This window comes from Balaenoptera acutorostrata, chromosome 15 (genome assembly GCF_949987535.1).
Source record: "Balaenoptera acutorostrata chromosome 15, mBalAcu1.1, whole genome shotgun sequence".
NCBI classification, from domain to species: Eukaryota; Metazoa; Chordata; class Mammalia; order Artiodactyla; family Balaenopteridae; genus Balaenoptera; species Balaenoptera acutorostrata.
In genome coordinates, this window is record NC_080078.1 from 24,794,691 (window position 1) to 24,820,906 (window position 26,216).

Genomic DNA, 26,216 nt, shown 5'->3' on the forward strand with positions numbered 1-26,216 from the left:
CCTTGTTTTGGTCAGTGGCACTGGAAAATTGGTAGTAAGGAGTTCAGACTTGATAATGTGATTTGAAAAGTATTCCCCATATTTGTCCTGAGTCCTACCCAATCTGCTGTGATGCCCATCAGCTCATCTGCTATCAGTGCTTTTCAACTGGGTTAACCATTACTTTCCTCCTCATCTCCTCTTTTAGAACCTTAACACCAACTCAGCAAGGCTCTGTCACCTCATCATGGATGAACTTGCTAGCATGAGGGTTCTGGGTGCCTGCTGCGGGGGCAGAGGAGAGACTGGGAGCCCAGGAGGTTGATGCTACAGAAACATGGAAAAAGATGTTGTTCTTCTTTGTCTGGTACAAAGACTTTGTACCAGAGTCTTTGGTACACAGACTCTGTTTTGTGGTGCAAGTTAGAACCATCTACCATAATTAGCAAAGGGCAGTAACATGAGCCTTTTAAATGAGTCCTGTGCCCAGGCTACAAGGAGGAAAGGAGAGATTCATCATGTTGTTTCATAAGCATAAATACAACTAATTAAGTGAAGGTGAAATCTGTACCATCTCTATGATGTTTATTTAAAATGATTTGCTCAAGACATGCCCAGAATCCTTCTCCTTAGGAAGATAGCTAGGAGCTGGGTGGAGACAATTTGGGCATTTGAGGAGCAGGAACAAATTGGACTGGCAAGCTGAGAAACCACCTGAGCCAGGCATTGGCTGTGACCAGTGGATGGACATCTGCTGTTTTTGTCTGTTCAGGACATCCTTGGGGAAATGTTCCTCTTCCACTCTGACCATGTGATTGGGATGGGGCTGCCAATCACAGTTTCTTACCCAATCACCTGGCCACAGGGGTTGGTACATGATCCAGACTCAGCCAATTATAGTACCTTGTTTGCCTGGCCCCAGTGATAGGTCCAGTGCTGGGCATATGACCCAAGCTTGCTTGTTGGAGCCATTTCTTTTGGCAATGAGAACAAAGGACCTAGATCTTTTTCTGTTGTGCAGCTTAAAGGATAAGAAGGAGGGACTTCTAGGGCCTTTTTTCTCTATCACATGGCATCAGCTGTCTGTAGGGGAAAATAGAATCAAACTGGGAGCAGCAGAAATGGAGGAAAAGGGGACCAAGAGTATCGAGGATCCAGTTCCCATTCTTGAGTCTCCTAGAGAGGCTCTCATTCTTCTCCTTTGCATTTTAGTTTTGTTCTTTTCTGCAATTTCATGAGTCAATAGATTCTCTTCCTGATTAAACTTGAGTTGGGCTACTGTTACTTCCAAGTGAAAGAACCCTGACTATTGTAGATAGGAACATCAAAAAATCATATTTTGAGAACATTTTCTTGTAAGGAGCTGGCACCTTACATGTTCTGTATCGAGTGCTTGGTTGAAACTTGGACCATGTAGGTTGGGGCAGCATGCAGCTTCCTAGCAGAGAAGGAGATCAGACCAACTAAATATGGAGGATCAAGAGTGTCCAACACTTGACCTCAGGCCAGCCATACCTCCTTTGGGCACCAATTCTGATTTTCCACCCTTTTGACTTTCCAAGACCAGGTAAGGGGTGAATTATTCTTAGTTTGGTCTCATTCTCAGAGATCCAGCCTAGAACTCAACTCACAGCACCCTGGCAGCCAGGTTTCCAACCAACCCCACCAAAGGCCCAGCTACTTCTATGAGAGGTAAGAGTTTTAAAGCATGGTTGTCTACATACCCCCTGGAGATACCAAAGGGACTGGCTGAGGAGGAGAGAGGGAGACACTGCTAAGACAATTTCCACTCCCACTTCAACTGCACCAGCCCTCCCAGCCCCCGATTTCTTTCATTTTGTTTTATTCTATTATTTTAAATTGAAATATTTAGTTGATGTACAATATCATGTAAATTTCAGATGTACTACATAATAATTTGACATTTGCATACATTATGAAATGACCATCAAGCTAATTCTAGTAACCATCTGTCCTGATAAAAAGTGAACACAATATTATTGACCATATTCTTTGTGCTGTATATTACATTCCCGTGACTTATTTATTATGTAACTGGAGGTTTGTATCTCTTAATCCCCTTCACCTATTTCCCCCGCCTCCCGCTTCCTTCTTCTTTCTGGCAACCACTGTTGTCCTCTGCCAACCCCAATTCCCCCCCGCACCCCCTTTTTTTTTTGGCTGCGCCACACGGCATGCGGGATCCTTGTTCCCTGACCAGGGATGGAACCCGTGGCTCCTGCGGTGGAAGCGTGGAATCCTAACCTCTGGACCCCAGGTCTTTTTTTTTTTTTTTAAGGATTTTCTTATTTATTTATTTATTTATTTATTTATTTATTTTTGGCTGTGTTGGGTCTTCGGTTCGTGCGAGGGCTTTCTCCAGTTGCGGCAAGCGGGGGCCACTCTTCATCGCGGTGCGGGGACCGCTCTTCATCGCGGTGCGCGGGCCTTTCTCTATCGCGGCCCCTCCCGTCGCGGGGCACAGGCTCCAGACGCGCAGGCTCAGCAATTGTGGCTCACGGGCCCAGCTGCTCCGCGGCATGTGGGATCCTCCCAGACCAGGGCTCGAACCCGTGTCCCCTGCATCAGCAGGCAGACTCTCAACCACTGCGCCACCAGGGAAGCCCCCCAGGTCTTTTTTATATAATATGGGGGTTTAATGCACAATTTTGTTTGAAAATGGGTTCCCTTAAAATAAAAATAAAACCTTTAGAACCATTAATCTGACTAACTTAAGCCAACCACTTCTATTCTCTGAACAAAAGGTGACATGTGACAGGTCAAATAAATCAGTAGGAAAGAAATTCTAACCAACTCTTTCATAAAAAAAGGCCCAGAAACATCCTTACTGAAGGGAAAAATCACCATTTACTTTACAATAACCCATGTTTTGCCAAATATTATCAATCAAATGTTGGATGTAAAGACAGCATCTTCGACAAATGACCCCATGCCCATATGTTAATTAAGAAATATGGCTTTATTCGCTTGTTCATTCACTAAATACTCACTGAGTGCCCATACCTTGGGCTTACTGCGGTAAGTGCTGGGAACACTGGGTGAACAAGATCTTTGATCTTTCTTCCCATGGAGATTTTGGAAGTTTATCCTTCCCTTGCAAGAAAACCCTTTTCTTTTTGGAGGACTTATCTTTGAGCAAAGGAAGGGGAGATTGGCTATAAGATCCAACTGGAAAAAAGGTTTTGGCAACTATACCTGGGGTCCAACCATCCTTCCAAACATTGAGTCACTTACCTTCTCTAACCAACTTTGTTCCAGCTGTAAAGTCCCATCTGGGTCTCAGTGCCAATCTTTGCCTTTAGGATTCTGAAGGATGATTTAAAGGCATGTCTGTGACCCAGCACCTGGGCACTCTCAATCCTTGGTGATGGCCGTCAGGAGTCACTGTAAATGTCATAATGAGGCCAACCAAAGGATGGAGAACCAGTCCTCCTAATGACTTGGGAAAGTCTCACTGAGGGATAGGAAACCTTGGTTCTACTTCTGACCATGATGCTCATATCTTGGTAGCTTCACCCATCTGAGTCTCTGTATCTTTACCTATGGGATGAAGGGGCTGAAACTTGGACTTTCCCAGAGGACTGAGTTTCCATATCTGGATGAATTAGTTAAGGTAAGGCTAGCTGCTGTAATAGATAAATTCTTGGTGGCATAACATAATGCATGCTTCTTTCTTTTCACATCATAGTCAAATAGGGGTGGTCTTCCGTGTCACCATCTGGGGCCCAGCTCCTCCCATATTGCGTCTCTGCCCTCTTTTAAGTTGGGGGCTGTGTGAAGCTTTCAAGAAGAGCAGTAGAACAGACAAATTTATGAATGCCCCAAATCAAGATGATTTAAAACACTTGAGCTGGTAAATGGGGAAAGAGAGAGAGAGAGAAAGAAAGAGAGAGAGAGAGCTCTCTGGGAAGTTTTATGGGCCAGGTCTAGTAAGTGTCTTACATCCATTCCACCCACATGCCATTGGCCAGGAGTTGGTCACATGACCACACCTGAGAGCAAGGAAGTCTGGGAAATGCAGTCTAGCTGTGTAGTGAAGAAGAAAGGGAAACAGGTTGCCACACAACTGGCCAGCTGGGTATAGAAAACGCTTGCCACTTTAGATGGCAGTCCTCCTCACTATCCTCTACTTAACAAAGGTATTTAAAACCAAACACTTCTACCTTAACCAGGGGCATCATTTACAGGAGGGTGTTGCAATAATCTGGTCGGGAGATGACAGCAGGCTTGATTAGGGAGTGTGTGCACACATCAGGTTTTCCCAGGAGAGATGGTCTCAGCACGAGGGCAGTGCAGCAGAGGGGGGCGAATACAGGATTGCATGAAGATGCAGTTTATCACTGAAAAGCCATACACCCACTGTTCCATAAAGACAGTATTTTTTTTTTAATTTTAAAATTCTGCATCTGAAAACACAGTATGACAGAAAGCATCTATATACACCTGCAGTGTTTTTGGTATGATACAGTATTCAATACATCCACTGTTTTCTGCAAAAAATTTTGCTTTGTCAGACAGAAACAAACTCCCCTAAACAAAAAAATACAGCTAAGGCACAATTTCGTTGTTGTTTTTCTGCTAAATGAAAAGAGAAAAGGTGCAAAAATGGGCGGGTAGTGCAATTGTTTCTGAGAATCACATTCTACTGCGAGGAAAAGCATTCGGATGATTGGAACTTTGATTACTGGTCAATTTCAGATAGTTCAGTATCTCTTAAAATACTCCTTTAAATAAATAGCAAAATATCTACATCTTTCAGTGTGTGCCTTTTGAATTCTCTCTCTTTTTTTTAAAACTTTATTTACAGAGTCTCTCTTTTTTTTTAAAATCAATACATTACAAAATATTTCTGTACAGTTTTATGTGTATTATGATCTATAACAAAATAGTTATTTTTTAAAAACTATATCACCACATGTCTTTGAAAAACAATGAGGGGGACGGTAATAACTTACTGTGAGGCCTCTAAAAAAAATACCCAAACGCCTTTGACAACATAATAATATATATTAAAAAAAAAAAAAAAAAGACAAAGGATGACAAAGACGATTGCGCTCAATTCCAGTGAATTTCCTATGAAAACCCTGGGGTTGTCTTTGGCCTCCATCAGCCCTGGAGCGATGGCAGGGAAATGGGGGGATTCTGAAAGTAGGGAGAGTGTGATCCCTTTGAGAACATGACCCATCCGCTGGGACTATTTAATGCTATCACTTTCCAGGCAGGAAGGATGAAGAGATAAATTGGGAAACTCTCCCGATTTACCCTTGAATGAAGTACCTAAAGTCACCAAGTCTTTGGGGGCGGGGGAGGGTTGGAAAGCCCATGTCGGCATTCTGCCGGTAATTAAGCCAGCCCATCACAGTGGCAGTATGCTCTAGGAGAGTGCTTCGGGAGTTGGCTGAGGTTTAGATGAGCACCCAAGCCTTCATTTTACCCATAGGAAAAACAGAAGAATATTTTTCTTCAAGACGACACATAGAAGCCATTTCTATCACATCCGCAAGCTACAGACTGGCAGCCCCTGGCTTAGGAGGTCGCCCTGAAAGCTTCAAGGTGCTCTTTCTTCTCGGATGTTGGTGGAAATGGGAGGGGGAGAGAGGGTGGTTAGCTTTCCCAAAATAATTTTAAGGCCTCATTTCAAAAAGGAGAAACCTACGGCTTTTTGGGGGTGGGGGAAGGGAAGGATAGGGAGGCAAATGAAGAATGGAGAGGATGGAGTTGGGAACAGAGGTGGCAAGGTGCAGAACCTGCTTTCCTGCGGGCTGTGTAGGCAGAGGCGGTTGGAGTATTCCCAGCCAAGGGGAGGGGGAGAGAGGGCTACTTTCTCCCTGCCTGGGGCTTGGCAAGGACAGAACCAATGACAACGTGAGGGGCAGACACAGGTGGCACGTGAAAGCCCTCCTCAGTCTTAAGAGGGGTCTGTACAGTATCTTGTTTGCCAGGTAAAAAAAATAATACTTCTGAGAGAGCGAGAGAGAATGAGAAAGACAGAATTTGCATAGATTGTACATTTAGCTCCAGCAGATTTTGGACACCTTTATTTTGCCCCCCCCACCCCCACCCCCGGTAAACTTCTCAGCAGACACATGAGGTAGCGCCTGTGGTTGACCCATGGGCATAGTAAGGTAAGTGAGGCAGAAGCACAGAGGACCTCCTGTGAGCACGGCTTCCAAAGATGTTTCCAGACATGTGGCAAGATGGCTGCTAAAACCTGGTATCTGGAGGGAGCCGGGCTGTTTGACACGCCAACCCCTCCTCCTGAACCACATCCTGGACCTCTCCGCCTGGTAGGATGGAATTCTGGAAGGCGGGGACCAGGCCAATGGGGACCTCCGTACGTCTAAGGGGCAGCTCTTGGGGTCTGCAAATTCTGTGCCATCTTCCCTTCAGTACAAACTGTCTTGAGACCAGGAGAGCTGAACACGCCAGTTATGAGACACTTCTCCTCTGAGGGACCGTTTCTTTGGGACGGGAATGACTAGTAAGAGGTCCCCATTCCCCTCGGAGCTCGACATAAGCTGTTATTTTTTTGCCCCTTCCTGATGGTGGCTTCTTCCTCCCCCACCAGGACAATGCCTAGCTTCCTTTTAAACCACCTCTCCAGAGAGCAGAGGTTGCCGGAAGTGCACAGGCTGAAAGAGGTTTCCCTTTGCCTACACTCTGGTAAGAAAAAAATGCCAACATTTCAAAATCATATTTCCTATAAAAATATGGATTTCTGGCTTCCCTTACCAAATTAGATGATTCTGCTGCACTGTGCCTGTATTCTCACACGCAACTCAGGCTGGAGCTGAGATGCAGCTGTAGTTTTTTGTCTGTGTCATGTGCACGCTGCAGACTACAGTACCCACCACTCCCCACTCCCTAATGTCTTACACCAGCTGCGTCACTCATCTACGCTAGTGTTTTGGACCCTATAGCCACTTGTAACCCCTGCCAGAGGGCGTGGCTTCGATCTGGCGGGTATTTGCCCACAGCTGTTTCTGGCATAGCCCCCTTGGGTGCTGCTGCAGGAGCGTGTCCTGAGTCCCCAGTGAACTTGGCTATGAAAGGGACCTTTGCTCAGGCCCCACACCCGGCATCTACTGCCCTCCTTTCCTCTGCATCCTCTTGGCAAAGAGATCAAGGCTCCAGCCAGCGTCCTCCTTGCACCTGCAAACTGGAGAACCGGAAGGAAGCATGGTCGCCCCCCAGTCCCGGCATGTGCCCAGAGCAGCTGTAATCTGCCCTTTGCGGGGGTGGGGGGGCGTGCTCATTCCTTCTCAACTCCACTGGCATTTTGAAAGTTAAACTAACAATGGCAAATGAAGTCGGAATGACTCCTGATGAGATCAGAACGGCCTTTTTCCGAAGGGAGGTGCATGTGCACTTCTGAGAACAGGGGGGTCCCAGGAACTGCTCATGCCCTCCTTGGAGACAGGCCGCCTTGCACATGGCTGGGGAAGCGGGACTCAGGAAGGCTGCCTGCCTCCTGAGCGTGGTTTCCACCTGAACGTCACAGGGGTGAATGGGAAATTGGACAGAGTGTCGCAGCTTATTCAATGCGTCCTTCTCCCCCAAACCCACGTCCCACCTCTAAGTCCTCCTGAAGTCCGAGGACCTGGCCAGTGACTCAGCCCACAGTCACTCTGCTTCTTTAAGAGGCTTTCCAGAGACCACGTTCTCAGGCTTTGAAACCCTCAGGCAGCCACAGCTCAAGGTTGCCTGACCAATGGCCTCTAACTAATAAATCATTCTCAGGTAGATTACAAAAATGAGTTAAACTAGTTCCCCTGGGAAAACGTCACCTTTGCTCAAATCATCCTGGGCTTTGTTTGAAATTCTCCCTTTTTTCCTTAGAGCCAAATGGAACATCTTCAAAGTGATTCTCTGGTTCAGAAACAGAGGATGCTGAGGAACATCCCACGAGGCGGCTCGGCTTCCCGGCCTCCTGGCGGTGAGCAGGGAATGAGGCCCGGGCCAGGGAGGGGTGGGGACCGTCCCCGGAGTAAGCCAGCTCTGCCATTCTCCACTTGTTCCCAGGTGGGACAGGAGTCAGCAATGTCAGGGTGCAGGAGGGGCCCCGCCGAGGAGTCTGCAGGCTCATGGGTGCGCAGGGACATGCCAGGGCAGAGCCCCCGAAACCATCACAAATGACACACAGGGCCCTAGTGGCGAGGAGGGTGAAAGGGCGGCTCCCCGGCAGCTGCCACAGGCTCAGGGAGGCCCTGGCCAGAGGCAGAGGCCGGGGGCAGAAAGTGGATGTGACGCGGGCCTCTCGGCTCCCACAGAGCTTGTGAAACCACGTGGAGCTCATGTGGGCTCTCCGAGAAAGCCACGCCGAGGTCCCTGGAAACACTGGGCCAGCTCCTGGGCTCTCCTGGCCGGGTCTGACCCCCTCCCATCTTCCTAGACTAGATCTCTTTTCCTCCAGGGCGTGGAAGGAGCCTGCTTTTCCTCGCATGCAGGCCCACGGTTAGAGTGGCCGTGGGAGGGCAGCGATGGAGGAAGCGGGGACGCCCCAGGCCCTGCAGCCGGCACAGCCTCCCTCCGCAAGTCGCTGGCCTGTCGCGTCCCTGTGCCGGGGGCGGGTGGCGGGGATGGCTCAGAAATTCCAACACCCCCAGAGCCGGAGGGCTGAGTCACGCTAACACACTGCATGAGGAAAAGCGAGGCACCAGTGTCCCCAAGGGCACCCCACTTCCGGCCAGTGGATGATGCTGGTTGAGGCGTTCTCCTCATGGTGTCCAAGCCCCCTGCTTCCCACTGAGGACACGGAGAACGTAGGACAGACAGAGACAGAGGTGACAGATAGATAGATAAAGCAGCAGAGAGACAGAAAGAGACAGACATGAGGGGCTGGGGGATGAGAGGGGGAGGGAGTGGAAGGGCTGGGGGAGGGGGCCTTTTGTGAATAAAGGCAGCTTCAGTTAGTAAGATAACGTAATTGACAAGCTGCAAAAACAGCACCTACTAATTAGTCATTGACTAAAACATATAAATAATAAATATCTAAAGTGTCCCTTCTCTATATCCTCCATGGCCCACAGGACATTCTGCCTTGCTGGGCTGGGGGTGTGAGTAGGGGGCGACAGCTGACGGGTCACTGGGAGCAAATGGCGGTACCTTCAAACCCACACTGGAGGGAAATCCGACAAGGACCAGCTCTCTGTGGGAAGGACTTTTCCAAGAGAAGCCTGTCCTTGGGGGGAGGGTGGGATCAGCTGAGGAGAGGGCCCCTGGGGAGGGGTCTCCGGATGAGCAGGGCAGCCCTCCGATGTACACATGGCAAGGAAAACCCTTTGGGTTTCTAGTAACTCAAGCAATTTGAATAACACTGCTCTTTAGGTTTCAAACAACCAGATACTCAAGCTTCCCACTTTTACACTGCATGTCAGATGGGCCTGTTGGCACCTTGGATAAGAAAGGGCATGACTTTAAAAACCAAATCTGAGATGCTTCTTCCTGGCCATGAAAAGTCTGTTCCATGCGGTTTGGTCGCTCCCAGCAGCACCGAGTGTGCGATTCACAAATGTTCCAAACGCCTGACCTCAGAACAAAGGGCTCAGGCAGGTGACAGGTATTGCTGTGCTGACCAGCTCAGGCGTTTTGCTCCCAAGGATCTCTATGAGTTTCATGGCCATGGTCCCCGAAGTTCCCACTGTCAAGGCCCAGAGGGGTCATGGTCTTGGTCTCGTCGCCCGTGAACGGCTGGGGGCTTGACCCTCACGCTCATGAGCATGGCCCAATTTCTGCCTCGAGGGAGGGTGGCCTGGGGCCCAGCATGTCTGGCAGTCACACTGTGGGTGGGCCTTGGCCATGGCACTTCAGAAGGCTCTCCGGCTCCTCTACTTACTAAGGAGGACGGCTGAACCTGAGAAGGGCTGGTGGGAGGCCCTGCCAAGCCCGCTACCTCCCTGCGGACGGGCCCGCGAGCCTGACTTTAACGCCCTGTCACTTCAGGGCTGGCACAAGGGTTTCCCGGCCCAGAGGAGCAGGAAGAGGAGCTGAAGGGCGGGGCTGGAGATCAAACCCGCCCTCTGGGCAGTGCTTCTCAAACTAGGTTTTGCAGAGCCCTTGGGTTCTGAAGAGGTACCTTAGGAGACGCCCTTGGCAAGGGACTGCCCGGTGGGCTGAGCTTTGAGAAAGAATCTCACACTCGCAGCTTCAACCAGAGCAGCCTGGATTTCATCTGCACCCTGAACCTCCCTCCGCCTGCGACTTAGTAAACAAAGCTCTGCTGCTCAAAATAAAAGTTTTGGAATCACTTGTCTGGGCGGGGTGGGGAGGGGTGTCAGGTCATTGAGGGGGAAGACAAGGAACCTGTAGCACTCGAGGATCAACCAGAAGAGGTAAGACCACCACGGTGCTGGGACTGAGCCATCCCCACCCCCGGGAGCCGGCCTGCTGGGTGCAGGTGGCTGGCAGAACCTGCTTCGGCCTCCAAACCTTCCCTCTCCGTCATTCCATGGCCAGGAGAGCCCTGCTCCCAAAAGGCACCCCCCGGGGGTGGGAGGCCAGGGTCCGGCTCCCACTGGCCCTCTGGCTGCTTCCCCTTTGAGATCCGCTGGGGCCCCCACTTGCCCAGTGCTACCTGAGCCGGCCGTCGGGTTTGACGGCGCCCAGCTCTGACTTGGGGTCAGGGCTGAAGGAGCTCCAGGCCGTCTGGCTGCAGGTCTGCATGACGGGGCAGACAGTGGGGCCTGTGGCACAGATGTCCATGGCGGTCCACATCCCACCCACCAGCGAGTCCAGCCAGCGCTCCAGGGCGGCGCCGGCGGACGCGGCGTTCCTCCGAGCCTCCTCCACCTGGGCGGGGCTGATGGGCAGGCTGAGGACGGGGTTCAGGCTCTGGAAGCTCTGCTCCATGTAGGCGCTGCGGGGGGGCCCGTTGTGCAGCCTCAATGCCTCCTCTGAAAGCCAAAGGGAACAAGGACATCATTAGACGAGCCATGGACCGGTCACCTACTACTGTGTGCTTGGCACCGTGCTGGGCACTGCGTAGCACCATTCAGTTCACGGGACAATCTCACGAGGAAGTTCTTTTAGCACTCCCATTGTACAGACAAAGAAACTGAGCCTACGAGGACATTCCTTCAACAGGTATGAGCCCACTTTGTGCAGGGCATGGTCCATTCATTTATTCATTCAGCATGTATTTATGGAGCCCTTTCTATAGTCCAGACAATAATTCATTCAACACATATTTACGAAACATCTACATCTGCAAGGCATTCATTCATTTATTTATTTCATACAGATTTATTAAGTGCCAGGCTCTATTCTGTGGTGGAGCAAACCAGACAATGAAGGAGACCACAATCCAGTGGAGGAAGAATGATGACAATAAAGAAAGAAACAAGTAAATAAATAAGGTCATTCCAGAAAATGGTAAGTGTCATGAAGGGAATAAATGGGGTGTGTTGAGTCAGAGCAGGGGCCTGAAAAACTACGGCCCTTGGGCCTAATCCGGCCCACCACCTGTTGTTGTAAATAAAGTTTTATTGGAACACGGCTATGCCCATTTGGATACATATTGTTTATGGCTGTTACCACAGCACAGCTGAGTAGCTGAGACAGAGATTGTATATGGCCCACAAAGCTGAAAAATTTACTATCTAGCCCTTTACAATAAAAGCTTGCTGATTCCTGGGTTAGAGAGTGACAACGGTATTTATTTTAGTTGGGATGGCAGGGGAGACCTCCCTGAGGAGATGACATCTGAGCTGAGTGCTGATTCATGGGAAGGAAGAAGCCACATGCAGATCCTGGAGAAGAGAATTCCAGGCATTGGGAACAGAGGATGCAAAAGCCTCATTAAGCATCTTTCCCCAAATCATACAGGTGATGAGAGTCGGAGCCAGGGTTTGAACCCGGGTCTGTGGACCTCAAAGCCTGGTGAGCATCCCCGCTCTGGGCTGCTGAATGCCCACCATGAACTCTGTATAAGACATGGATCTCTGCTTCGGTCCAAGATGTGGGGCATGAATGGCCCACAGCAAGGAGTCCTGGAAAGCATGAAGCTGGGACCAGAGTGGGGTGGGGTGGGAGGTCCAGCTGGCTCCCAAAACGGCTCTGCCTTGCTGAGCACCAGGGTCTCATGCCAGAGCTCGGGGACAGCAGTCAGGCTGTCTGGGTTTGAATCCCCACGTCCCACATACCAGGTGTGTGACTTCTTCCTCATCAATAAAATGGGTGGAGAACTAGTACCTTCCTCGTAGCTCTGTTTGTGATGATTAAATGTGCTGACTCATGTGAGGTGCTTAAAATGGTGCCTGGCATATTCTAAGTACTCGGGAAAGTTTAGCTAGAATTATTATTATTGGCATTATTAGTACAAAATACACACACACACACACACAACTATAGGGCTGATTTTATCATCCCTATTTTACAGATGAGGAAACGGAAGCAGCTATAGTTTAGAGACAGATCTGGAGTTAAATCCAGGGCTGGCTGACTCCGAAGCCCGTTCTTGTCATTATGATACTCTACCAAGAGGCTCATATATCAGCAGGAAGCTAAAACAATGCTTTTGTTTTTTATTTTATTTTTCCATCTGGGAGCTAGTCTTTTGCAGACTTGGTTTCCCCATCTGCAAAATGGGGATACTCACCCTTCCAGCAATTAGACTCACACGGCTGGCACGAGGCTCAGGTAGAAGTTCACGTGCTTTGTAAACAGTAAAGTAACGTATGAACAAGAGAGACAGTGACTGTTTCCCAGGGCTTAAAGATGGGGAAGCAGAAAGTCTAGACATTTGGGCTGAAGGAAAGAAGCTAGATGTTTCTATTTTGAGGAAGTTCCCACTCATGGCTTATTTCATTACCAAACACAAGAATATATTGTTTGAAAAGACTGGCTAATGATTCTGGTAGGTCGTGTTTTACCAAATCAGGTTTTGCTATAGCCAAGATCACTAGGATTAGAAGAAACCTCCTTATAAGACAATGCAGCATTCAGATGACAATGCTTCCTCTTTGCTTGATGGTGGCTGTCACCCTCGGAGACAACCAGGAGAACCTGGATAATCAGCACGTTACTTTCTGATATGTGTGGTCCTGAGTGAGGAAGAAAGACCGTGTATATATACCTGTCCTTCAAAAAGCAATGGGAGGGCTTCCCTGGTGGCGCAGTGGTTAAGAATCCACCTGCCAATGCAGGGGACACGGGTTCGAGCCCTGGTCTGGGAAGATCCCACATGCCACGGAGCAACTAAAGCCTGTGCACCACAACTACTGAGCCTGCGCTCTGGAGCCCGTGAGCTGCAACTACTGAAGCCCGCGAGCCTGGAGCCCGTGCTCCGCAACAAGAAAAGCCACTGCAATGAGAAGCCTGCCGACCACAACAAAGAGAAAGCCCACGCGCAGCAACGAAGACCCAATGCAGCCAAAAATAAATAAATAAGATAAATTTATATATTAAAAAAAAAGAGCAATGAGAAAGCTAGTTGAATTAAAAATATGCTTTGACTTGCATGTACGAGAAAGTCATTCCTTCAGTTCCCAATGCCCCAGGAAGCTGGGGGGCTGGACTCTGCGGCCTGGAGGGGAACCGGTGGGAGAAAGCCGAGAAGCACGCCCGGAGCACATGTCCTGTCTTGCTATACTTAGCAGAGCTTCTCTTTCTCGAGTTCCTTAAGAAGTCTGGCCCACCTCTCCCTGATGCCCACCAAAGGGTTTTCAGGAAAAAACCCCTGTTTTCTTTTCCTTTGTTTTTTCAGGAGGACAGAGCCTGTTCTCTTTGGAGCAGGTCCTGACTTCCCTACTAGAGCCTCTCAACGCCTTCATCTCTGCAGAGACTGCAGAGGTGAGAAGCTGGGGACTGGGGAGACACCCAAACTGAGAAAAGGCAGGACATTCAAAGTGAAAAGAGGAGTTAACAAACATTTGAACGCTGGGAACCAAATATTGTGGTTGGTGCAGAAAACCCTTATGAAAAATGAGGTTAACGTGGGAAATGCTATTATAGCATCAGCCCACAATGTTCGCCTCTATAATTAAATTTCCCTCAATTCCACCTCATCAGATTTCTTGAGATTACCAGGGATGCATCAATAGCAAATTACTCTTGATGAATCACTTTACAAATTGCATTGCTCCCACCTTCGTGTTCCCTGTCACCAGAACATCATTAACAGATACAATTACTGACGACAGGGGGGCTGCTCCCAGTGGGGTAAAATGACCCTAGGCTCATCCTGGGCATGCGTGGGGAGAGCCCTGCTGTCCTCAGAAATCCCAGGAGAAAAGATCGGAAAAATCAGGACCCCATGAATGGCCCCGGGCTATTTTACTGAGGTAGGGATGGATTCAGGGTCACTCGTTTTCTGTCCGATAGCTGTATGGGAAGCAAAGAGGAGACGACCACTTCCATCCCTCTCCTCCACGTCTGCCTTTGGGAACCCTTAGAGATGCTAAGGATGTGAGCCTCATCAGTGGGACACTTGAGGACCCTAAGTGGGTGGGCTCTGGCCCCGCTTGTTCTGTAGGAGCTGTCTTTTGCCTGTTTCATGGGGGAGAGGAGAAGCAGACTTCCAGTACCTGAAAACATGAGGTCCAAATCTTTCTGCTTGTTCAGTGCAGAAACTTAGCAGAAATTGACAGAATTCACATCAACACTCCCTTCTTAGGACTCTAGGTGCCCCTCCCCATATCTATGTCCCCCTCTCCTTGTGTCACTGGCTAAATGACACCCAGCCCAGAGCTCTTTTTAGCCAACAGAGGCTGTAATGCGTTTCTGGCTTCTGGGTTTGTGATCTGTTAAATGGAGGCGAACAATTTCAAACACCAAGAGACCTGGAAATCCTTTTTCTAGGAATCTATGTTATGGATGCATCTTCATGGGCACATACTATCTTAGGTTCAAGTATCTTCTTTGCAGTTGTATCTGTAACAACAACAACAAAAGAAGCTATGTGTCTACCCAGGCGGGGGTGGGGTAGGGACAGATAGATTGTGGGTCCTTAACCCAAAGGAATACTAGGCAGCTGGCAGCTTTACATACATCGACTCCGAAAGTGAAAAAAGCAAGTTTCACTTCAAAGTGTATCATTCTATTCTTAAAAAAATGACAATGTCTTTGTGATTTATTTTGTGTTTATGTCAATGCTTTAAAAGCACTGAGAAACCTCTAGAAGGACTGTACACTAAACTGTTGGCAGTGGCCACTCCTGGGGATGGGATTGAGCAGGGAGGAAGACGTTACCTGTGATAAAAGAAAGGGGGGTGGGGAATAGAAAAATAAAAGAAACCCTTTTGGAAAAAAAAGAAAAAAGGCAGGCATGCTAGGAGTCTGACACCCCTCTCCCTGACCCCATGCCCAGTGGGAACCACCATCCTGAATTTCCTGTTAATAATTTCCTTCATTTCTTCACAGCTTTCTACTGATACATGAATCCTGAAATACTATATTGTTGGCTTGGCCTGTTTTTGAACTTTAAATACATGCATGGTAATTATGATATCCCCACCCTAACATTATGTTCTAGAGGCTCATCCAGATCAGCATGTGGAGGGTCCTACATTGTGTTCCCTGCTGCGTAGACCTCCACTGTCGGAACAGACCACATTGTTGGTCCATTGGATGTCGGACGTTTGGATTGGTTCTGGTTTGGTGCTATTATCAACAACTTGCTGTATTTCTGCACAAGTCTCTATGGCCTCTACCTCGGGTGGAATTTCTGTGCAGTAGGGTATGTGTATATGTTCAACTTCACCAGCAAATGCGAACTCATTTTATTACATGGCTCTCTCACTAGCACTTACATGGACAGTTATTATTCTCCATCTTGACCATCAAATGATGTTGTCTCATCTTCAGACATGTCCTAACATGGCAGACGTGAAGTGGAATCCCTTTTTGCTTTTAATTTGCATTTCTCTCATTATTCACGAGGCTGAGCATCTTTTTATATGTGTGTGTATATGCTCTCTCTTTTTTATTTCTTTTATATCAGGGATTGGCCCTTTCTCTAAAGGACCAGATAGCAAATACTTTTGGCTCTGTGGGCAACTACTTAATGCTGGCGTTGTGGCCCCAAAGCAACAACAGTCAATATGTAAATGAGTGAGACTGCATTTCAATAAAATTTTATTTACAAAAACAGGGAGTGGGCTGGATTTGGCCTGTGGCTTGTAGTTTGCTCTGACTTAGGGGATTTCTGAATTTGAGTACTTTTTGTATATTCCAAATATGAGTACTTTTTTGTGTGTGTAAATATTTTCCTTTAGTATATGTCCCCTCACCTAGTATATCATGTTTTTGATGAACAGAAATTCCTATTTTAGTTATATTTTTTAAAACATTGAACAAGATTTGCTGAAACTCAATATCAGCTTGGGTTTATTTCCCACCTGTCTTAAATATGATCAGGACCTTCCAGAAGTCCAGTGAGAGAGCATCTAATAAACAGGTGTCTAATACAGAGACAGATGACATCACCTCAGTGTGCAGAGACGGGCAGAAAATTAGAAGGTTCTGTATGACAAATGAGCAGGAAAAAGTCCTGAGAGCAGACAGCCCTGCTCTCGAAGGTGGCCCACGTGCCCCATGTCTGAGCAACGCTGCCCGCCCAGGTGAAGGACCCAGGAGGCCTCTGGCAATGGAATATTTACCCCACAGAAATACTGGAAGTACTCACCCGGTTTGATGGGCTGCCTGTTTGAGAAGGTCAGAGGCGCGACGAGGAATTTGGTTTCTGCGACTGGCACCCAGTGGTGGAGAATTTTCACTGTCCAGACCCCAGGCCTCAGGGGCAAGTTCAAAGGGGGCTTGTAGTGGGTGAATTCGGCAGTGGACTCAATCAGGATGTCGTAGGTGGCTGCGATGATGTTGACGGGATCCACCCAGACGACAGTCACAGTCACGTTGGGGCCCTTCCCCCATTTCTGCATGCCGACTGGCTCGTCCATGGGCCCCAGGAGACCCCCAAAGTTGCGAAAGAGCCGCTCCTTGGCATCCCAGTCAGTGCCGACCTGAAACAGGAGAGCGAGTTCTGAAATCACGGGGCCTCTTAGGAAGGCCTAGGATACTGCTTATTGGGCTTCATATACCCATATAACAGATGAGGAAACTGAGGCTCCAATTAAGTTACTTGCTCAGTAACTTAATGTTGGACAGGCAGTAAGCAGAAGACCTGGGATTTGGACCTAGTCTGAAGGATTGCAAGGCGTGTGGTCCATTTCACTAAACCTTTGGGCCTCCTGTGCCTACTGTGTGGTGTGTACATGGAATGAATACCTGCTTGCAGGCCATTCCACGGAAACATACACCCTGCCACTCAACAGGTGCAGTTGATCTCCACTTCGGTCATTGGCTTTCCAGATAATGTGCCTCTTGTTAGTACAATCATTCTGAACAAGAGTGGAGCTCAGGATTTGGAGCTGCCCTATTATAAGCTAGGAAACATGAGGGTCCCTTAGTATCGCCTATCATTTGCAGGAGTTCAGATAGCTTTCCAAGGAAGAGACAGCATTGGCTTCCCTAAAGCATTCTGAGCTGGACTCTAGGGGTGGGAGATGGTTGTACAATATCCATCCTTCCTGCCAGCCAGCGGGGTGTGTGTATGGCTTTGATCCCCCAGAAATCTGCTCTTGGCTTCCATCCTTCCCCTTTTGCTGCCTGCAATTTATTCTCCACCCAGTAACCAGAAGGACCTTGTGAAATGTCCTCTCACTGCTCAAATCCCTGTGGCTAGTCCCCTGCTGATTCCTGGTGTCCAGCACTGCGCTTGGTACACAATCAATGCTCCATCAATCACCTGTCGAATGAATGCGTGAATGACTTGGCAAAAAATGAATTAACCACATAGATCCCTGATACTGAGCTTTGATGCTATTTCAAGTCAGATTAAATTAGGGGCTCTTCTCTCCCCCAGGAGGTTTAATATAATGTTCTGAAGACACAGCGTGTGGGTACATGGTAGCAGGTGGTAAGCATACTACAAGGACGTTGGTGCTGTGATCCTTCCGTGAGCAGCGTCTCTGATGTGTGTGTGTGCAGGATGGGGTGCAGGTGTGGCTAAACATGTCTACACCCTGAGTAGACTTCACACGTGCAGGGCAAACATAAGCTGGTTTACTTTCTCGTTGTTCGTGCCACAAGTTACTATACCCAGGACACAGGGCTCCATGGCTAATATTTACCGAGAGCTTCTGGTGGGCCAGACCTACTGCTAAGTGGGTGGGTGCATCGATTTGGCTAACATTCCCAACTCCACCGAGGGGGGACCCTTGACATTATCCTCATTTCACACATGAGGAAACTGAGGTTCAGAACAGTTGGATGACTAGCTCTGGTCGGTGAGGGGGGACCCAGGAAGTCTGACCCCAGAGTCTGGGTTCTTATTCACTCTTCTATATATTGCCTCCCATTCACTCACTCACTCACCCACTCATTCATTCATTCATTCATTCATCCATCCAAAACATATGTGCCGGGCGCCTACCACCTACCGGGGTGGTTGTAATACGTGCATGTTCACAGGCCCACAACCTGCTTCAGGTTTCCAACTTTAGGCCAAGATTGGCCTTAAGGAGCTGCCCTAAGGGGCAGCAGAGGAAGTCACGCTGGGACAGAGGCAGCCGTCCCTCCCAGCCTTGGGAGATCTTGGCCTGTTCTGCCACCCTGCCACCCTCTCCAGGTACTGGCACCTACTGAGGACCCCTGGGGCCTAGCACAGCAGCTGAAACACAGGAGGAATGAAAACAACACTGTCTATTGAAGAAATAAACGAATGAGTGGGCAGGATGCAAGCTAGGCCTCAAAGTCAGAGATTGTTCTAGAGAAACCCTATCCTGCGACCTCCATCCGTACAATCCTTTCCAGCTCCTTCCCACTGTTCATGAGTCCAGTCTCTCCTCCTGTCCTATCCTGCGAGGTCTGGTCCTTTACGATCTGACTCCAGCTTCAACTCCATCCCGCTCCCTCCCCTCTACTCCCCCCTGCTCCAGGCCACCCTGGAACACTCTTGGCGCCTCTGCCAGAAGGGCTCTCTATCCCCTGATCTTCCGTCCGCGCCCGGCCCTCTCTTGGGCTCAGTCTTCCTTCCTTCCCCGCCCTCCTCCTGGCCAGTTCTTCATCTAGCTCTCAGCCCAGGTGTCACCTCTACCCGGAAGCCTTCTTTGCTTACAGGCACCCCTGATGTGCTTGTCTAAGCATTTGCCCAGCATAGCTTTTTAACCTATCTATCTATCTATCTGTCTGTTTTGCACAGTATCACAACTTCTAATTTACATGTCTCTCTCCATAGCTCAAAACTGTCATGTGAAGCAGAATATATACATATATGTGTGTGTGTGTGTGTAACTGAGTCACTTTGCTGTACAGAAGAAATTAACGCAACATTGTAAATCAAATATACTTCAATTAAAAAAAAAAAAAACAAATTGTCAACTGCACGAGGGCAGGGACTACACCTGGCTTGTTCACTGCTATATCACTAGTGCCTAAAAGAGTGCTGAGCACGCAGTGGGTGCTCAGTATCTCTATCTATCAGTCCATCCATTATCTACATATGTCATGAATGATTAGCGGCCGAGCACATGGACAAATGGATCAATGACCACAAAACCACTTTGGGGTCCTACTTAAGGAAGGGATGTGTGACCCGTTAGGGGAGTGGGGGACAGTCCTGAACATCATCTTTGGATCCCCCAGAGAAATGGGGGTGAACAAGTCTCCTAAGTCTGAGTTCTAAAACCAAGATAACCCAGGTGGAAGAGTTGTGGAGCAGCTGACAGTGGGAAACTTGAATTTGTCGATATCTAGGAGAGGAGGAGGAAGTCGGCTGCCGCCTCCCAACATGAGGGGAGGTGGGGCTGCCCGAGAGACAGCCCAATGGCTGTCACATCATCTGTGGCCCTCAAGATCTTCTCACCAGGCCTCACTGTGGAAGTCCACTGCCATTCACTGCCAAGCGGTCAATTACTCAAATTTAAGTACATGTTGAAGTTCAAGCTCAATATACTGGTCCCCAGCTTCAAACTCACCAAGGCTTCCTTCCCACTGCACCTAAAATGCAATTCAAACTTCTTTCCAGGGCCTGTGAGACCCCTCATGATCTGTCCTCTGGCCCCCCTGAGACCTTTCTCCTGCTCACTGGCCACACTGGCCTTGCTGCTCCTTGAATATGCCAAGCTCCTTCCTGGAGCCTCAGGACCTTTGTGCATGCTCTTCTCTTAGAAGATCCAAGAATGTTCTAGGTCTTCCCACCATTGACTCTTTTACAGGTTTCAACCCTAAAGTTATCTCATTAGAAAAGCCTTCCCAAATGAATCGTTCCATCCATGTAACCCAGCAGGACTCTATGGGGCCTTCTCCAGACAGATCCCCCTAGGTTCTCCACCTGCCTCTTGTCTGGAATAAAAACTTTAGCCTCCTAGGCCTTCCTTGAGTTCCAAAGAATAAATTTAATTAGAGAAGTGAGAAAATTCAGAAAGAAAGGAAAACAGTCAAGTGAGACAAAATAATAATAGTTTAGTTATTAAACAAAGTCAAGGACCTTTTAGTTCCTCCTCAAGGGCTATAGATAATATCCTGAGCCATATCCTTGAGCTGTTTTGCAGATACTGAAATGCCCACCAGGTGGAAGAAGTTAACTATATGCTGCCCACAAGCACTAGACCCCAGATGGGTTGCAACCAGAAGGTTTATGATGTTGACTCCTGATTACCTCACCACCAACCAATCAGAAGAATGTCCACGAGCTGATGATGCACCCAACAACCGCCCTCCCTCATCCTGTCTTTAAAAACCTTTCCTGAAAAACCATCAGGGAATTTGCATCTTTTGAGCATTAGCTGCCTGGACTCCTTGCTTGGCGCCCTAGAATAAACACTGTGCTTTCCTTCACCACAGCCCGGTGTCAGTAGATTGGCTTTACTGTGCTTGGGCGAGCAGACCCAAGTTTGGTTTGGTTACAGAAAGCTGTCCCTACCAGCCTCTCAAGTCCTCAGGAATCACATGAATGAAGTTTTATTTTCTTTATAATACTTGCCTATAACTGGAGCGTTTTTGTTCATTTATTTGCTCACTCATTAGCCGAGTGCCCCACTAGACTGCAACTCCACAACAACAAGGGTCTGGTCTGTCTGGTACACTACTGCCCCTCCCACACCTCATGTATTGTAGGCACTCGGGGGCTGCCTGCTGAAGGAATGAGCATCTTTCCTCTAAGCCACTAACATGGGACTCCCAGGGATGGAGAAATCAGAGCTATTCAATGACACTGGCCACCTGCCATGAGCCAGGCCCTATGCAAAGCCCTGGGACTGTGCCGACCCGACGGAGGTTCTCAATAGCCCACAAAGTGGCCCTGCAGTTCGTTCCCTCCTTCTTGTCCAATTTTACACTGTTTGCCTTAAAACTAAGAAAAAAAAATCAAGACACAAGTTTCAGGGCTCCCTGCATCACATGCTGTTACTCTGCCAGAGATCTGGGTGGTTCCCACATCAAGGGCACCAGAGCTGTACCGGAAACCCTCACAAATCACTAGCCGCGGAGTGCCCAACATCCGTCACTGCCAGAAGTGCCCAGTTACCCACTGGAAGGCTGATAAACAGGGAGAGCCCAGCCACCAGGCATCCATCCCCCTATGGGACATTAATGTCTTCAATTGGCCTCTTGGGCCCCCAGCACAGAATCCAACTGGGACAGCGTCTCATTGCCCCCTGACGCCAGTAATTTATGGAGTGGGCTCCCGTGGCAGCTCGGATCCAGTCACTCCATTTGGAGCCTTAACTGAAAATGGTGGCTGAACAAGAAACTTCCACCCATGCCTGTTCAGTGCCCATCCAGTCGGGCACAGGTTGGCCAGGCGGGGCCAGAGGGACTGGAGAAGGACCAGCAAGGAAAATGTAAGCAACTCAGACACTTCCTCCCACCCCACTCCTGACCTTCAAGATTCTCCATATTCTAAAACAGGATTCTTCATCCCTAACCCAGCAGCCAAACGCACTGGGAATGTTGAACTCCGGGAATGAATCACCTCTTTAGCTTCTTGCTGACGTGGGGAAGTTAGAAATCAGGTGCTGGAATTTTGTGTGGGCAACCCTCACCAAGCTTGATCAAGTCTCCCCTTCCCACCAGCATCACTACCCAAGCACATACACTCACTCATTCAGAAATCTTATTCAGCATCTACGAAGGCTGTGTACTCTTGTATGTGCTGAGGGTACAGCAGTGAGCCAGTGCTGCAGTCTCTGCTCTCTTGCAGACAATCACCAAGTGATCAGAGAAATCAACAAGATCATTTGAGATGGTAAATGCTAAGAAAAAAATAAAATAGGGATGTGTTGGGTGTAGAAATGTGGCATAAGCGGGTGGGCACGGACGGCTTCTCTGAAGGTGCACTATTTGGATTTAGATCAGAACGAACAACAACAACAACAAAGGTGAAAACCTGGGGGACAGTATTCTAGGAAGGAGGGTTGCCATGTGTCAAGCCCGAGGCAGGAACAAACTTGGCATGTTTGACAAAGATGCAAGAAGAGTGGGCGGGAAGAAGAGTGGTCCTGGATGAGGCTGGAGAAGCAGACAGAGGCCAGATCATGTAGGGCCTTTCAGGTCTCGAGGTAGGGCTGATGTTACAAGGGTGGTGTTAGATGAATCCATCTCCCCAGGCAGAAAAATAACTAAAATAAACTAAATAAAAAAATAACTAAATAACTAAAATAATAATAACTAAATAATAATAATAACTAAAATAACTAAAAGCAGTCCTAGGGAGGTGGGAACTGCATTCCATGGATCCATGCATCAGACCATCTGTCCATCCACTGACACCTCTGTCCATCCCTCTACGCATGCATGCATCCATTCACTCATCCATTCAATGACTGATCTGGTGCTTACTTTGAGTTAAACCCTGTGTTAGGAACTGGGGAAACAAAAGCACAATTAAGCGTGGGATCTGTGGCCTAAGAGACCTGGATTCAATGTTGAGCTCTTCCGCTTCCTAGCTATGATCCAGAAAATCACTGACTCTCTATAGGCCTCAGTTCTCCAATCTGTAAGATGGGACTAATGCCACAACTTCATTAGGAAACTGATTTGTTATTGGTTTACTACTAACATAGGTTTAGGAGGAATCACTGGTTAGGGTGAAAAATGAAAAGGAATAGAAGTTCTACTATAAAAATATACCAAAGCTCCAGGTTGGTTGGTGCACTGATATTGACCACCCTGAACCTTCTCCAGGCACAGGGCCAGCTTATCTTTGGGCCTCTTCAAGTCCTCTTCTCCTCCAGCTCCAATTACAAGCGTCAGAGCAGAAACAGAGCCCAGCAAGTAGACTGCCAGAAGGGACTGTCGTGTGACAGTTTCTGGCCTCTTACCTCAGAAAACTGAAGCCTCCCAAAGTCGCTGGGTGGGCTGGCGATCTTGAAGACTTTCTTTGGCATCACCCATGTCTCCAGGGTCTCGAGTTTGCTCACGGCCAGATTGGTAGCATGATGCTTGATCAGAAAGCCCTGGAAACGGTCAGCAAGGAAGTAGAGGTGGACAGAGGCTGGGTGGCCCATTGGATAGTACCTGAAAAACATGCACAGGCTCACTCAAGCTCATGGGTCAGGGCTGGACGTGTGTTGGATCACAATGGGGTTCCCCACCCATCACGCTGATCCTGTCCCTAAAATAATCCCCATCTTATACAAAGCTCACTGTATTCCTGAAAGCTGCTCCCTGTGTTTCTATGATCTCAATAACTGTTAACAATAACTTTTTGCTGATCACAAATGTAAAACATGCTGACTGTATGAAAGTACAATCAAGAAAATAAAAATGACTACTTTTGATGCTTCTTTCCATAGATGATGTCAATTCACAGACATTCACTGACCCTCCAGTGCTAGGTACTGAGAAGTGACAATGGTGTGCAAACAATGTCATCGTGACATACTTCCTTTCAGCCTTATTTTCTACATACATATTTACATAAATCCTACATAGCTGGGACCATAATATACACACTGGCTATATCCTGCTTTTGCTTCATAGTATTTCCTGAGCATTATCATGTCTTTGAATAGTCTCTGAAAACATGATTTTTTTTGTGTGTGTGTATACATTATTCCATTGTATGTAATACCACGATATGGAAATATAATACCAAATATGGTATTATTATAGAGAAAGTTCCCCATCATTGGGTGTTCAACTGGTTTCTAATTTTTTGCCATTCTAAACAATGCTGCATTAACCATCCTTGAGCAAAAATGTTTGGGGGAACATCTTTCTTCCTCTCTAATCTCCAAGGGGCTCTTGATGTCTGCTGCCCAAGTTTATCAGAAAGCTTGTACTGATTTACACTTCACTGTCCTTCTTACCAATGGCACTGGGTATGGTCCTTAAAAATTATTGCCAAACTGAGATAAATTCATACATACACAAGTAGGTAGCTCGTTTTAAGATGCATGTCTTTGATTCACAAAGGCTTCTGGCTGAAAGGGGCAGGGAAGCTAAGCAGAGATGCCCAGAGGAGGGGGGAGTGAAGAGAGAAGGAGGGAGGAGCCCGGACAAGCCCAGCTCTTTGGCCTTCCTACTTGTGAAATGAAAAGCTGTCGCTTCTGCAGCGTGTAAGGTGCATGGTACTTAGAGGGTGCTCGTGGTTCCTTAATGAGAGCATTCCACAAATCACTGTCCCTCTCAGTCTTCCTCTCCTCTGGTCCTGCTCTGGAGTTTAAGTCTTTATGTCTGATTATAACAGTTAGGGAAGCCGCCTTCCTGTGTTCCGCATCTCCTGAAATCACTGCCTTGTTATCAGATGCCTCCAGGGCTTTGAGAAAAAAACCTGCACTGTCTTCAGACTGCTTGCTGGGCATTCCCGGCCCACGCAAGTCCACTTCGGTCTGGACTTTGGAAGCAGAAAACCCTCCCTCCGGACTGTGCTGCAGAACTCGCTGCCGTGATGGAATGTTCTTCATCTGTGCGGTTCAGTTCAGTAGCCTCAGCCACTTCTGACAACTGAGCACTTGAAATGTGGCTGGTGTAACTGAGGAACTGCATTTTAAATTTTAGTTAATTTAGACTTAAATGTCTCCTTGTGGCTAGTGACGATTGTGGACAGCATAGATGGCATTGTGAAAGTGTCCTGGGGCTGCCTGCATTAATGTCTGCAATTTGTCACCTCTCCTGTCTCTTTCCCATGTGACTCTGTAGGTTTCCTTGCACCGATGAGGTGAGTCTATTCCCCCATCTCAAATCTGCTTTGGCCAGAAGAGGAAGGGGTATCATGCCAGTTCTGAGCCAGGGCCCCAAGTAGCCTTGCACATTTCCACTCCCTCTCTTGCTCTTCTGTATTCACCATGAGAGCACACCTAGACTAGCCTGCGGAGGGATGACACACTCAGAGCAGAGCCGAGCCACCCCAGGTAACCCAGCCGAAGCCATCCTAGATCCGCCAACCACCCCCAGCCAAGACCTGCAGCTGGCTGCAGATGCAGGAGAGATGCCAGCTGAGCCCAGGAAAACTGCCCAGCTCACCTGCAAACTTGAAGGCTCTGTAAATGCTTATCGTTTCAAAGCACTGATTTGGGGCTTGTTACACGACATTATTGCAATAGGTAAATAATAGGTCGTCAGTGTTTGTTCTGTAAGGTCGTCAGTGTTTGACTAGTGAAGGTGGAAGAAAAGCAGGAGAGATTGTTGTCATGGGAGTTAAAAGAAGAAAGTGTTTCCAGAAGGCGGTGGTCAGTTGTATGGGGCTCTGCTAAGGGGTCAGGCAAACAAGCAATGGTCAAGTGCCCCAGAAATCTAGGAGTTAATCTTGGGTTGCTCGCTTTCCCTTATCTTCTTCCAAGAAATCCTGTTTTCTCCACCTGAATCCATCCTCTACTGTCCTATGCACCGCCAGCATCTTGGTCCAAGCCAACATCACGTCTTGCTGGACCTTTGCAGACGCGTCCTTACTCATCTCCCTCCTACTTTTGTCTGCTATAACTGATTCTCATAGTAGCAATATGCATCGTCCCTTCCTTAAATACTGCAAGGGGTTTTGCTTATGCTTGGGTAAAACCCAAACTCCTTACCTGGTCTAAAACTCCTACCTCTTTCTCTAGCCTCATTGTTTCCCTCTGTCCCAACCTACCAACCTTCTAGCCACGTGGACCTTATTTTGGATTCTTGAACATGCTAAGCTCATTTTCACCTCAGGGCCTTTACATAGGACATTCTCTCTGCTGGAGATGCTCTTTTCCTCTTATGATTGCATGGTTGCCTCTGTCTTATTTTGCTTAAAT

The 26,216-nt window shown here is 48.1% G+C and overlaps 1 protein-coding gene and 1 long non-coding RNA gene across 2 annotated transcripts in view; one reads left to right on the forward strand and one right to left on the reverse strand.

Moving 5' to 3' along the window:
* The first annotated feature begins 3,004 nt into the window (after positions 1 to 3,004).
* On the forward strand, positions 3,005 to 16,161 carry LOC130704844 (uncharacterized). Its single transcript, XR_009005340.1, has 6 exons — positions 3,005 to 3,613; positions 5,441 to 6,663; positions 7,840 to 11,082; positions 11,240 to 11,370; positions 13,703 to 13,788; positions 15,358 to 16,161. It is a non-coding gene; the product is annotated as an uncharacterized LOC130704844 (long non-coding RNA).
* The window catches only part of XYLT1 (xylosyltransferase 1), a 297,683-nt gene continuing 282,036 nt past the window's right edge, over positions 10,570 to 26,216 (reverse strand). Inside the window, exons 10-12 of the mRNA XM_007188435.2 lie at positions 23,316 to 23,511; positions 16,622 to 16,955; positions 10,570 to 10,892 (exon numbers count right to left, since the gene is read on the reverse strand). Coding sequence (XP_007188497.2) covers positions 10,570 to 10,892; positions 16,622 to 16,955; positions 23,316 to 23,511 — 853 coding nt within the window. The remainder of the gene's footprint in view (positions 10,893 to 16,621; positions 16,956 to 23,315; positions 23,512 to 26,216) is intronic.